A 14,787-nucleotide genomic window follows, 5' to 3' on the forward strand; every position below is an offset into this window, starting at 1 on the left:
TTGCTATCCATTCATCAGAAGGCTAACATTTTGCTTCCAGTCCCTGCCATTTACTGTGAAAATTCTATATTGGAAGTAGCAAGACAATTACTGACTCTAGGAAATATATTCTCCGTACTAGGAAAATGAATTTAAAAGAAAACTATTAATCTAATTTCACTCCAGTACCGTAGAAGAGCTTTGCAACCTTTTTTTTTCACCCCCGATAGTGAACATGTAAGCTAATCACAGCTAATTGACGCTATATATAAAATCATATTGAGCATTTAACTAAAGAACAATAAACTAAATAGCAATGAAGTCCACATGAAGCTCGGAATTAGATCTCAGCACACTATACCAACCCATAAAAGAACTTAAGGACTGAGCCATGTGTGAACACACATTTTAGCCAACAAAGCAAGTATAAATGAAACATTCTACACCATTCAATGCATCGGATTAATATTTTTCTGCAGGAATAAGTATGTACCCTTCATGGATTTGTGTGAATGAGGAAAGTAAATGCTTTTGCAGTACATACAAGGGACTCGGCGCTACACTAAGCCGATGTCGTGAGGGCTTGTAAATGCAGAGGCAGGAATGTGCTATCCCGGCTCAAGGCCTCTCTTTGTGAAGGTGTGACGAGCTTGCCTCTCAGTGTTTCCAGCGAGACGCTGCTTTCATTCCCAAACACAGAATGTAACGCCTTCATCTCTGTCAAGAAAGCACCTGTATTGTACAATACCGCTGGTCTTTGTTATGTGCGGCTGAGGCTGGGTCAGACAGTCATTCAGCCGTAAGGTCCCTCAGCCCATTGTGTTAAGCTATTCTGTTGCAATCACTGTTCTAACTTTTTGGCAGTTCTTATAATACAAAGTTCACTTTCTCTTACAGAAGCTGATATATAGTTGGATTTTCGCAAAGGCACTAGAGCTTTAGAGGTCAAACCAACATTTAAACTGAACCTGCACTCCTCGGTCAATAAGTATGCTTCGCCTGACTACCGCCTCGTTTTTTAGCCAACGTCTTCGGCTATGCTTGTACATGTCCAAAAAAATGAGAAGTGTATCCCCACGGTCATGCTCTAGAGCTGGACATAATACCAGTATTGTGCTTATATTCATCTTATTGTGACTGCAACAAAGCACATGAAAAATGCTCTGGTGAATCAATAATGTGACACATGACTGCATGCATTATTTTAAACATATTTTATTTTTGCTGGGATACATGAATATCTACAGCAAAACGGCCACAGAAACACTCATCTGGAACTGTGTAAATACTGGTATATCAGTATTTCAAAGGCTAATATCACTATAACAATGAACAAATCATGCAACTGTGCAATAGAGATGCACCAATCTTGAATTTTTTTTGGCTGATGTTCAATTTCTTTGCAGATTTTTATTAGCTTGGGCTAAATGAATACATGACACACACTACCACACACTAAAAAAAATTGCTCTTTAAAAAGGCAAACTGGCATTTTACCTTCATAAATAAAAACACTGTGGCCTCCTTTCAGTGCTACACTGAAAGTAAGAAGGCCTACGTTACCCTGACCAAAAAATATATACGTTTACTTGATTGAAACACACACTGAAACCTAACTGAGGGTTTAAGGGGCTCACTTGCATACCGCAAGCTTCCTTAATAGAGAAACTAACACAATGTGCAGTAAACAAAACTTTGTCCATACTTTGTTTGCCCTAACCTCTAAATAAATGCCTAATGTAATGCTAATTTTCGATCAGCATTACTCTGTTAATGTGATGAGATGACAGGCTCATCTGTAAGAGACCTGCATCTCTGCTACCTGAATCAAAGCTGAGACTGATCTACCACCAGCATGCGATCCCCATACGTTCTCGATGTGAAGTGTGCTTGTCTGCATCTCTCACTGTCTGAAGCAGAGCTCAGAGCAACGGAGGGAATATATTGTGCTCCTCTTTTCGGTATCAAACAAACGACAGCATAGAAAATGCGCAAAATGCTACGCTGCTCTACGCTCTGTTCAGCTGCTGCCTTACAAAGGCTGACTAAACACAAATTGCTGTGTGGTTTCACAAAAGAAACACTGCAGCAGAAATGCTAGGCAAAAAGCTCTTCTCTCTCTCAAAGGCACAACTGTGAGCAACAGGCGTCTGATCCAGACTCCAGCTGAGACAAGACAAACAGTGAAATTCTGACATGTATGTGACAATGTATCAAGCTTAGATGCATTTCCCCAAGTGATTGGCTCAGAAGTGATGTTTAAAGCATGATGTTTTTGATGTACACTTTTCACATACAAGCCTGCTTTGATTCAGTTTCACAAGCACAGTCTGGGTGTGTTTACTGAAGACTGGCGTGTACAAACCACTGACAAAACACTGTGTCAAATAGAAAAATGATACATCAGGTTTTTATTCTGCCCAGCTTGAAATTCAAAAAAACTGCTGTGTTTTTCAAAGGAAGATGTTCTGTAAAATAATAAGACTAAAATACTTTGAGTAAAGATGCTTTCTTGGAGAGGCAGGCTGCAGTAATGGCTTTGTTCAGGTCACTGGAGAGGAGTGGAGTAGTGGCCTTGCTGCTGCTGTCCTCTTGGCGAAAGCTTCAAAACAAATTTTTTTTCTGTCTCAGGGACTTGTGCTTACTGAGCACTGTCCTGTCTGTCAGATCTAGTGTAGCCCTGTTTTGAGCGCAACAAAAGCAGCTTTGATCAGTCCCGGCTCACAGAGCTAGACCTGCAACTGTGGCTAAGAGCAAGAGCAGGATGCTTATGACTGTAGAATTACCCTAGTCTAAACATCAAATGCTTGACCCACAGAGGAAAGCAGACAACATTTTAGCACTCTAAAATGGACACAAGTACAGGAATTTCACCCTAATGAGCTACAGGTCCATGCCTACTCGCTTCTGTGCACCGGTATCAAGCTAAATGCTACCTAATCACCAGACAACAGTGGGGCTTTTGGAGCAAAATATAGATGCTTAATTGATACAAATTTCCATTGTCTCGTTTTTAAAAGTTAAAAAGTCTGGCTTTCGAGACTAGAATGACCCCAGCACTTCATAGAATGCAAGACAAATGATCATGAGACGGGGAGAATATTTGCTTATGTCCACTTAAACTGCTGAATGACCACCAGAGCAGCTGATTCTGTAGTAGCCGACAGACAAAGCTTCACCAGAACACAACAGACACCCAACAGGCATGCTCTCAGATTACTGCCGATCCTACCGCCTTTCCTTAATCCAGTCAGCCACAATTGTCTCTCTCAATGGACTACCACTGACCCCTTTCTCTCCTCTGCAAATGATCCTACAAATAAAGCACAGATTAAACCCCAGCAGGACACAGTCAGGAACCAGCTGCAGGCTACTGGGAAAGCTTGTGTCACAGGCCATAGCCTGCATATCGAGACATAAAAGCAGCAGCAGAGCACCAATACTCTTTAAATTAAAATGATGAAAGGGTTCTTTGGACTAATGCCATAGATCAGGGGGGTCAAACTCAACCAGTAAAAGGGCCACGCTTAAAAATCTCATCAAATCTGTGGGTCAGAGAAAGAAAAAGGTTTTATTTCATTTTTAATGAATGTTGTGCTGTAACCCGAACTGGACATTGTTCATTAAAAATATGCAAAAAAAACTTCTATAGTGAAATACAGACACCTGTAAACCTTGAAATATTACATGGACACTTGAAATATTCAAAATGAATAAATGTCCCCAGGTGCTTGGCCTTTTAAACCTATATATCTGATTGAACTAGACACCTGGTACCACTTCTTTGCTGAAAGTTCATTAAAACTTGGGTTCAATTTCTGACCTGCTGAGTTCAGTGTTAAGTGTTTTTTGCTGAACTGCAGTTGAAATGCATTTTGGTGACATGACTGGTGTGGAACTGTGTAGAATTGAGGTGTAACCGCTGTCCCATAGAATGTTCTTGGGAGTTCTTAGGAGAGTCGGAGCACATTACATTGCAGTGCAGTGCATGCTGGGGATTGTAGTGCAGCATATTGTGTAACGGACTAATATTAATAGAAAATTAAAATACTTTTGCGGGCTGGATAGGATTGTGTGGCGGGCCTGATCTGGCCTGTGGGCCTTGTGTTTGACACATGGGCCATAGATGAACCACATATGGTTCCCTAAAGAACATTTTGGTGTATATTTCTTTAAAGGACCACTTTGTTACTGAATTGTGCAAGACTGAAGAAACTTTTTAAACTTTAAAGACACAGCAAAATGTGAACTACACCAAATACAGGGTTTTTCCTAGAAACGTTACATGAAACGTTCTTCATTCTCACACATTTCATTCACAAAAGCAGCTCTTTGGAGAACTATCCACTAAAAGCTTTTTAGGGAATCAAAAGTGGTTCTTCTGTGGCATGGCTCCAAAGATCTCTTTTAGATCCATTATCTTTACAAGCGAAGGCCTTCTGCAGCCTTAAGAGGGTCTAGGAGGAGGCTCAGAGTTCTGCTGGCTGATGCACCGCAGGCAGTACCAGTCGAGTACAGAGCAGCCAAGTGGAGCAAAAGGGCAACAGGGAGCCTGTATGTCACATCCCATATCGCCCCTTGGGTCTCCTCACATACTGCCTGAGAGGAAACGAGCCATGAAAATACAGGAAATTACACGATGCGAAACGCATCGGCACATCATGGGAATACGTCTCATCGATTAACTCAGCACTCACATGGGCTGGGTACTAATCAAAACAAACACATTCTGGCTTTCTTCACCACCAAAAAACAAGCCAAACATGCTTTGGGAGTTCTGTGTGCTAACACTATAGCAGCTACAGTGATAATGAAGGACTCAAGTGAAGCTCGATGTGACTATTTTCAATATAGATCACCGCCAACTCGCACCACCACAAGGGAAAAAATTAATTGCCCAAAAAAACTGCACCTCTGATTAGTATGCCATGCTAGGCTGCTCACAAAAGATCTCGGAGAAATCCCAAAAGTGTTTGCAATCCTCCGAATTTGATGCCAGGCTCCACAGTAATTTGTAGAGAAGAGCGTAGGGTGGTACAGGCCCTCTGAGAGGCAGAATGGAACATTCATGAGAATGCAGATGAACAAGACAAAGAACAATGAGCGAAGGGACAGAGAGAGGGTGGAGCAGGGGAGAGGGAGAGGAAAGAGGGGACAGGGCAAGAGAAAGCAAAGGAAAAAGGCCGTGCAGAGAGCGAGGGACAGAATGGGAAAGAGCCAAGAGTGAGAGAAAATGACTGAGGAAGAGTTAAAGTAGGAGGAACGACTGTAACCAGGAGGGAGAAACTGCTCAAAAGAGAGAGCAAAAGAAGGACAGAAGAGTAAGAGAAGGAGCGAGATAGCGACCGCCACACAGCTTGGCTCTAGGGACGGATTATGGCTCAGGAAGCCTCCGTCCTGCTGGACAGGCTGGCGCAGGGGTTAGGAAAGTGATTTTATTTTGGAAGGCTTTATCCTCGTGAAGCTCTGGCAGAAGGCAGCACATGATAAAGAGGGTTTTAAAGCCTTTAACCCTTCACTCCCTCAGATGGACTGTGTACTCTCTAGTATTTACTTACACATCAATTTGAGTAAGACGATCGCAGCGCAGATAAAAACGATGTTGTTCAAAAGGTACCGCTGAAGCGGATTAGAGCTTTGTAGCATGTCATTATGAATAAAAGATATTTGTCATTTCGCAGATCCGACAAGAACCCGTCACAGAGAAAGACGTGCAAAGTGAGTGACAGATACACAGATAGATGGAGAGAGAGATACGGAAGGAGAGAGCAAGAGTGAGAGAGAGCGAGAGCGAGAGAGTGTACTGTTGTCTGACCCACTGCCATACTGCTCTGGTTTTCAAGCACAGATCTAAACACGTGTCCCAGTCTTCCAATACCGAACTGTACAGCTATTCAAATCACGTCCACCTCAATTTGAAATTAACCAATCTGGGAAACACAAAGCTCAAATAAAACTGTTGCAGGTATCCTCCTATAAGAACATACGTACACAGGACACACATGCCCTGCAGCAATGTGTACCGGACACAAAGTAAAGCTGATTTTCTTTCACAGCTCTGACACTAATCTGACACTCTGCTCAAAGTCTGAATGCCTAAATCAGTGATTTCAATTCTGACTTGGGTGACATCACAAAACTTGAAATCTGACCAAACAAGGACATTAAAAACATCTACATGTTCTATCACAACATGCTACGTGCACAAATAATCAGCTATACAATACACAAAGGCCTTTATATCCGTCATTTCAACAAAGCACACAAGACTTCCTTGAGACACCAAAGAGTGCACAGGAAAGGTGTCAAATTCAAGTTCCAGTCATTTCAGCCAATTTAAGTCATATTAAAAACCCCTCCTGTCAAAAAGGTTCTGCTAAACAGACAGAGGGACTACACTAAGTTGGCCTGTGAGGGTTAAAGTTAACAGTGGAGGCAAAAGTGGTCAAACTTCAGTGATAATTAGCCAGACAGCGTTTCAAGAGGATTTAGTCTGTAAACAGATTAGCTATGAAAAAATTAAGTCAAGGATAAAATCCCATGATTAATTTTCTTTTAAGCCAGGCTTACTCACTGGCACTTCTTAGGCTAATATATGAAACAATTTCCAGTAATACTTAAGTATTCTATGTATGTATATCATGCTGTCATAAATGACTGTGGAATCAAAAGTTAGCCCACTATTAAACATGAGAACATAAATCACACGATAGACTACATGGACATGTTAAGATAAAGAAGCATTGAAACAGATGAAAACCAGCTCGTCGCTGGAGTGATCAGAATAATCAATAACCCCGGGTAGACACCATGCATGTTAATGCGAGCCATTCAGGGCAAAGCTGGTCTGCAAAGGTGTCGCTCTTGTGCATTATACCTCTGCGGCTCTGCAACAATAAGTGCTGTAACGCCACATATTTCTGGCAGAAAAACACCAGCAACGCTACTTTACGCAGCGCTCATCCATTAAACAGCACAGGCGAGTCGATAAGGCACCATGTTCGCCATGGAGACGTTAACCAAATACTCTAAAAGGACAAAAATCACAGGCTGTCCTTATTACCATCTGGAAATTACAGATGTCAGTCTCAAGCCGTGAATAAACCTCGTCCTACAGTAAGTGCACGAGCTTCACCGGCTCGAGCACGGTCGGCTATGAAGGTTTCTCACGCACAAATTTACATTTTCCGCTCTTTATTCTTCCCTTAGCCAAAGGCTTTTAGACCGCACGTAACCGACCGGGCCACGGCGAGCGCTTACCTTCCCTTCGGGTCGTTTTAGGAATATCCCTGCCAGCCCTCTCCTCAGTGTGAAGCGTTCCCTCTCTCCCTTCGTTTCTGCTGCCTTTAATATTTCAGCAGGATCCTGTGAGAGCAGCGGGAGCGGCGCGCGACTCTCACTGCCCACCGCACAACTGAGGAGGGGCGGGGAACGCGCGGTGACGTCACGCCGCGTGCTACAGACCGGAGTTTACATCGAGGTACAATTTAGGGCTGTTCACCAAATTTGTCCAGCAAAATCCCATTTGACGTCAGGATTGAAGGTAACCGTGGATATAAGATGTACTTTTTTGTGGAGTTTATTTGTAGTGAATTTGAAGTTGATTTTGAAAAATGTTTCATTTGGGTTTACAAATGACCACAATGATTTGAAAAATGATAATTTTTAATGAAGATTTTTTAGTGTAATCTACTTATTTTGCTGGCAAAGTATTATACTCATAAATGTAAAGTGGAAAAGAGTGCACCTCTCTTTTCTCACTGTATCGAAGATGTTGAATACTATGTGAAAAACTTCTCTTCTTCCTGTAATAAGAAAGATGTGAAAAACTGGAACCTGTGCTCTGATTTTGGCATTTTATGCAAATAGTCCTTCTTATAATTTTGTACTATATTTTTGTCTCCTTGAATTAACTGATATTTCATGATAATTTATTTATTTTCTTACTTTCTGATTATTTGTACGTTTTTATCTGACACACCTGGATGTAGCTTGTTGCTCCAAAATTAAAAAAAAATGTAATAAATAAATAAATAAATAGTACAATTTAGGCTTCGGTCTCACCCCCTTCACTCTTTGTGTAGGTCTGTCTTTCCTTCCTGTCTGTCTGTTGTCTTTTGCTTTTTCCGTTTTCTTTAATGTTTCCAGGCCCATATCGACAAAGCTTCTTGAGAGTAGGACTGCTGGTCTGGGATCTGTTCTGTCCCTAAGGTTGGAGGAATCTGGTTCTAGATCAGCACTTCTACTTTCAGAAGCTTTGTGAATGCAGCCCTGGGCTGATCTAGCATCTGTTCCTATCAGTAAAGTCACAGTAAATAAGAGAGCACTCTGATCCTAGATCAGCAGTTCTATTTTGAAAAGCTTTGTGAATATGGGCCTGGTATTCTGAGTTTTCTGATGTAATTGCACCTAAATCAGGGGTATTCACCTCTTGTCCTGGCAGACTGGTGTCTAGCACAGTCTGTTCTCCCTGTTCTAGCATAACTCTAAGCCTGGCAACTAATAGGAGGGTTCGATTAGCTGTCTTTGAGCAGGAAAACCTGCTCCCAGGATTAAGAACCTGAGCTGAAACCCAGGTCCAGATTGTATTATTTCAATTCAAAACAAGGCCTAGACCTCTCTTTCTTTACTAACTCTGATTTCAGCTACTTTAAGGTGCACCCACTGCTGACCCAAGTGTTATTTGCGCACATATAGCTTGTATAATTCTCCATAGAAAAGTGCTGTCAATAGAATGGGATGATCTGAAACAGCAGCTCATGAGCCTAAGGTCACCATGCCCAATGCAAACAGTTATAAAGCCCCCAGCACTAGAACTACATTATCTGGAGTGATGGAGCTCCATCCAACACCTTTGAGATGAGTTGGAGAGACATTTGTGATCCAGAGCTAATCATCCAACATCAGTGCCTGACCTCACTTATGCTTGTGGCTGACTGCAAGGAAATCCTCAACGCAATGTTCCAATATCTAGTGTGAAGCCTTCAGAGAAGAGTAGAAGCTGTTACTATAGCAAATGCCTTAAAAGTACCCTTCATTTAGGAAGAAATGTCTGCAAACCTTTGGACACGCAGCATCTCACATCACATCCGTGGCTACATGAGCTTAAAGAACATACTAGGTCTGCAAAAACACAAAAGATATCCAAAAAACTCAATCTTTACTACTCTTTACTGCACATTATACACTGTTTTTGGATAAGGACTCCTTTAATGACACATTTGCGTTAGCTGCAGTGGGATCAGTTGGTGAGACACACGTGGCAAAATGTTCTTTTATGTAGCCTACAAAGCCAGTCTGCAGCAAGCAGTGGAGATCAATTGAACAAACTCCCCACACCAAGAGTGCCAATTACTGTGTGCACAGCATAGTATGACTTGAACACAGGAGCGAATACACACACACACAGTTTGATTTGCTGACCAATAAGGCCCATAGCAGCATCAAATAAATGTAGAGGGAAAACTGTGCGTTAGTCCATGCAGCCCAATTGAAAGTGGTGCCTTGCAACCCACACAAGTGCAGACAGAGTACAATATCAGGTGACAGCAACAAATTGTGGTCTGTATAATAATCACGTACTAAGATTTTGATAAATGTACTGTGTTTGTTTCAGTGATAGCCTGGAACTAACTCATTTTCCTTTGGAGAGCATCCCCTGACTCAGGGTATAGGAGACCCCCAAATATTTCACACAGCTGCAATTTTGCTTGGAAAACCTGCCACCTACAGGCAAAACGGAACAATGCAGTTTTCCAAAATAATTCAACACTAAAGCTGTGAATATTAAAAACCTAGAAGGAAGGTAGTGAAATTTCCTGTGTTTACTTGTACATTTTCTACCACATTCTTACAGCTGACAAACAATATGACTGGAGAGAAACGAAAGTTGTGGCAAAGTCTCAAGTAATGACTGTAACTCATTTACCCTGACTTATTTTTAAAAATAAAAGTCTTACCTTCTATTCCTTTAAGGACAAGACCTTCAGGCCTACCACTGCGTGCTCTGTTGCCATATCACTGCACATAAAGTCTATATGTACGTGTCTGTAAAACGAACCATAGACTGAAATTAAATTACCTCAGTGCAAAACATATGGCAAGACGATTAGAAACTGGCAGCATTTATTAAAAGAAATATTCTCTTTTTTTCTTACTGAATAAATACCAACATACTGATTAAAATGTCACAGCTCAAAAATAAACCTGACACAAGAAATTAATTTTGATCATTTTTAAACTTTCCTGACAGCACACGCACAAAAACGTCCAGCTAGTTAATTGAACAAATGTCAAGCTAGTACATCTCATTTTCTCTCTATTTCCTCATTTTCTTTTTTTTTTTTCCTCCAGCTCGATCAGTGTCTTATCTGTGGCCCCGCTATAAACTCCAATTATTACTGCCCGGGTCCCATCACCCCTTCAGCTCGTTCCTCACCAAAAAGAGAGAGAGAATGAAATGAGTTTCCTTAGGAGGAGATACAGTAAATGGGGAAAAAAGGCCATAAATTAAAACGAACAACCCCTCCCACGTTAATTCTCTTTATCCCCCCCCATCCCACTGCACAACACCAACTCCCCGTTAGCAGCCGGAGTCTGGAGTCTGGAGGAAGGATGCTGCTAATTTCCTCCTTTATTGAATTGTGCTGGACGCACACGTCCTGCGAGCACATCCTCCTCTCTTCTATTCTCTTCTTTCACATCGCATTGGCCTTTCACAATTAATGCCACTGTTTTTATGTGTTTGTGTTGCTGAGATGCCCTCTGCCTTTCTGCCGTTCGTTCTTTTTCTTCTGCCAGCTTTATCTTACCCTGCGTCCTTCTCTCTCTTTCTGTTTCCAGATTTGTTGTATGAAGTATTTCCATTTCAAGCACTTTTCTTGAAACGTTCCTTTGCTGTGGCTGCTCAAAACACCACCTACTCTTTGGCCTTCACTCAAGGACTGGGGCTTTGTCTCGATTCCTGTCTGCTTCTCCAGAACGTCAATGCTGTGCATACTTTACATACACAATCGTTTGCTACAAAGAATTGTTTAACGGAATGTTTCAGCTTTTTCTCCAACGAAATCTTTATTTGCTGCATGGACAATAATTTTGAACATGTTTCCACATACTTGGAAACGGGTAGAAAACCTGTTGACTTGAAATACATTTACAACAGCAGCCAGTGTGCAGGTGCTGAAGCAATAGCAAATTGGCTTCTATTTTAAGTTTGTTTTGAGATTATATCTCTAATCTAATTTTTAATATCTAAAATTATATATATATATATATATATATATATATATATACATATATATATATATTGGGACAAATTATGTCACAAACATTTTTCAGTTTTTGATATAATTTCAAAATGTTGTCCTTTACATTGTGTGTAAATTTCATGATGAATGGACAAAAAGAAACGGCCCAAAATGACTTGGAAAAGAAGTCTGGTTTCATTGACTTACATTAAAAGTAAAGTATGTTTTTTCCTTACCCTTTAAAGTTATTATTTTCGAGATATGAGGTTTTCTTCCGACAACAGCAAGATATATATATTTGTTTAGAACACAGTTTGTTCACACCTTTCGTCAACATGGTTCATGTCCGGATTGTGTCTGGTGTACAGTCATATGCAAAAGTTTGGGTGCACCAGGTCAACTGACACATTTCGTCAATATATCCTCTACAGAGAGCACAGTTTGGTACAATGTATTGCCCAATTACTGTCTATTTGCTGAATTAGTCAAAGAACATTTTGTTTTTTTATGTTTTATTTTTTCCAGTATGTTAAACTCAAAAATTACACAGAAATTGTGCACAACAAATTGTAGAATAATGCCATATTTAAGTGCGTTCTCTGTAGAGGATGTGTTGGTCTTAATTTCACTTAGAAAATGAACATATAAACTGATGAAGCCTGTTCAAACTTTTTCATGCTACTGTACCTGATTGCGGATTCCATTTACATGTTTCACTTTTCACCCAGTGTAACCAGATGAGGCCTTTCCTGTATAAAAAGCACATTAAAACATATGGCGTTTCTGTTTTACTTCCAGTAACCTACTGTTAACATGGTTTATAACTTGTTACTACCAGTGTATTATATGCTGTCAAACGTCGGAAAACAGCGTTTAGAAGAGAAGTCTTTGTTATGTACTTAAGTAATTTATATATTTATGTATATAATGCATATAAAAATATAAAAAATTGCATTCAATTTACAGTTGTGCTCAATAAGGTCAAGATCCATCTCTGACCAACTCAGAATGTGGTTTGAGTGATCTGTTCGCAATCCAATCACAACACATCCTGTGTTTGTATCTGGCATTTTATGTGCGTGAAACCTGAACTTGACCTGATCACTGAAAACACGTTGATTCAAAGTGTAAAAAGATACTCTCCAAAGGACATTAATTGTCATTTTAAACCCTATGACCCACGGTTACAATTCTCATTTAGATTAGACCGATTTAGAGTCTAAAAGAAACACTGAGTGCTAGAAATTTAGAGTGTGCACGTATGTGTGTGTGCATGAGCGTGCATGTGGATATATGTGTAGGAATGGTGTTGTGTAGCTGTCAGGTTGGTTTGGCGTTCTGCCGTAAATTGGCACGCCACTGGTTTCCTCACACCTCAGCTAATTAGCCTGCTGCTCAGAGAGCTAGTTAATTAGAAAAGAGCTAACCCCGATTCTCTCTCAGGTTATCAAACCACACATACACATTTAACCACCCACACAGATCTGACTGACAGGTTTAGCAGATTTCCTGCCATTGTACACAAATGGAGGATGGTTGAAGAAAGTTCAGTAGCAGAAGGAGCTAAAGATAAACGTGGTAAAGAGAGATGCAAGCCGCAATTAGCGATTAAAACAGCTTGGACTGAGGACGACCACAGTGTAACAGTCCGAGAAAACTCAGTCCGAGTGCAGCGGTGCTGGAAGTGAGCAGCAGAGATCAGATCAGAGAATGATGAAGGTGTTCTCTACCTGTTCGTTGTTGTTCATGCACTGCAGCTTCATCTGTTTCAGGTAGGTGGTGGTCAGAGGCATGTTGTAGTCGATGACATCAGGGACCAGAGAGGCAGGCTGGTCATTTTCTGGATTAAAAAAAAATTAAACAGCATAAGAAGTCACTCACCTCACATCGGCAGGATATCAGTGAATATTTAAATTTTCATTGTCGTCATCAACAACACAATGATTATCTTTGTCAACATCATCAAAAATCACATTATGAATAACCACTAATAATCAGAAATGTTATTGTATGTCCTTTGTCAAAAGAATAATTGCATTTCCATATAGAGAAGGACTATAACTGCATACTAGAATCCAGAGTCACAACCCTGGTTCTCCACTTATTTGTGTTTTCTGGCTAAAACACACCCACTTCAGAGAGAGACTTGCTGATACACTGATTAGCTCGATCAAAGGTGCTGGGAGCAGAGTAAAAACTAAAATGTGTATAGCATGGGGTGGCGATTCTCTCTGTCACCACTAGAGGGCAGTAAATGAAGCACTTCATACTGCATGCGCACCCAATTAGCCCATGATGCACACAGCTCCATCTCTTTGTTCCATTAACAATGCTTCATTTCAAATGCCCTAATTATAAAATGCACAGACATATGCAAAGAGCATGTGCACAAATTCACATAAATGATAACTCCTCCCGAGTCAACAGCAGCCATATTTTTCAGCAAATGTTTTCAAAATAGTTATGAAGTGTCTACAAATGAAGAAAAATGGCAAGTCATAAATAGACTTTGAGGATGAAGGTGATCATGATAATGACAGAGATGGTGATGATTATGATGATAATGAAGATGGATTTGTTGTTGGATGTGTGCATGTGTGCGTGGGGTGGAGGGGGGCTGTTTTTGTATCTTCTGTATTCCTTGTGTGTGTTCATTCAGTCACTCCACATAAAGCCACTGTTGGCATTGTAGCTGAGAGCAGTGACAGACAGTGAGACGTGGCATAATGGATAAACAAACCCACAGACACCTTCTAAAAATAAAAATAAAATAAAATAATGGTTTATTATCCCTAAATGCGCTTAATGACCATTTTCCACATATTTATATCGTGCTTAGAATTAGACTGTAAACTGTGTTTTTCCTCCTCATTTGCTTTTTTTCTTGAATGGAGCCATGAAAAACGTATTACCTGCTCATCAACTCACACACTCTTACACGCATACACACACACTCAGAGGCTTCATCAGTAATCAATGAGCACTCATATGTTTGTTTACTGACTGGTATTGACCAGTTTCCTCATATTACCATCGTCTATAGATTTACTTCCACATGCCCCTTAGAAAATGCAGAAAACCAGTAGACCTCGGTTTTATTTCAAATAACAACATTTTAATGTTAAAAATATAGTAATAATGCCACAGTTTCACTCTCTCGATATAAATAAAACTCTGTTGACTGTGTTTGTCTGAGACAGGAGTTATAAAAAGAGCCACAGCCTCAGAGTCAATTAAAAAAAAGCCTGTGTGCACAGTAATTAATCACTTTTAATAATTTAGTGCTGAACTTTTGCGTGGGTAGCTGGAGCTAAAAAGAGGGAGAAGGGGGAGGAAGGGTGAGGAGGGGGTTTACGGACCCCCATGGGGTAGGAAGCCAATTAGCTGCTCTCTTTATGAGCGACACCCAACGCTGTCCCAGCGCTGCCACACAACGCTGTGACAAATCAAGCCTGGGAGGTGTTGTGTGTGTGTTTATCTCGCAGCAAGGATGTGGTCCAGTGGTAGTTATTCTCAATGGTAATTGGTTCCTATCCACAGTGTTGGTTTTAGGGTTTCACTG

General features: G+C 40.7%; 1 protein-coding gene across 2 annotated transcripts in view; it reads right to left on the reverse strand.

The window, feature by feature from the left end:
• The window catches only part of nol4lb (nucleolar protein 4-like b), a 126,353-nt gene that overhangs the window by 87,665 nt on the left and 23,901 nt on the right, over nucleotides 1-14,787 (reverse strand). The window contains exon 4 of one of the 2 annotated variants that reach the window (XM_036591733.1): nucleotides 12,956-13,065. In XM_036591733.1, coding sequence (XP_036447626.1) covers nucleotides 12,956-13,065 — 110 coding nt within the window. Of the gene's footprint in view, nucleotides 1-7,239; nucleotides 7,378-12,955; nucleotides 13,066-14,787 lie in introns of those variants that run through there. The other variant, XM_036591731.1, reaches the window with a different exon arrangement.

The sequence above is a fragment of the Colossoma macropomum genome, unplaced genomic scaffold (assembly GCF_904425465.1).
Source record: "Colossoma macropomum unplaced genomic scaffold, Colossoma_macropomum, whole genome shotgun sequence".
Taxonomy (NCBI): domain Eukaryota; kingdom Metazoa; phylum Chordata; class Actinopteri; order Characiformes; family Serrasalmidae; genus Colossoma; species Colossoma macropomum.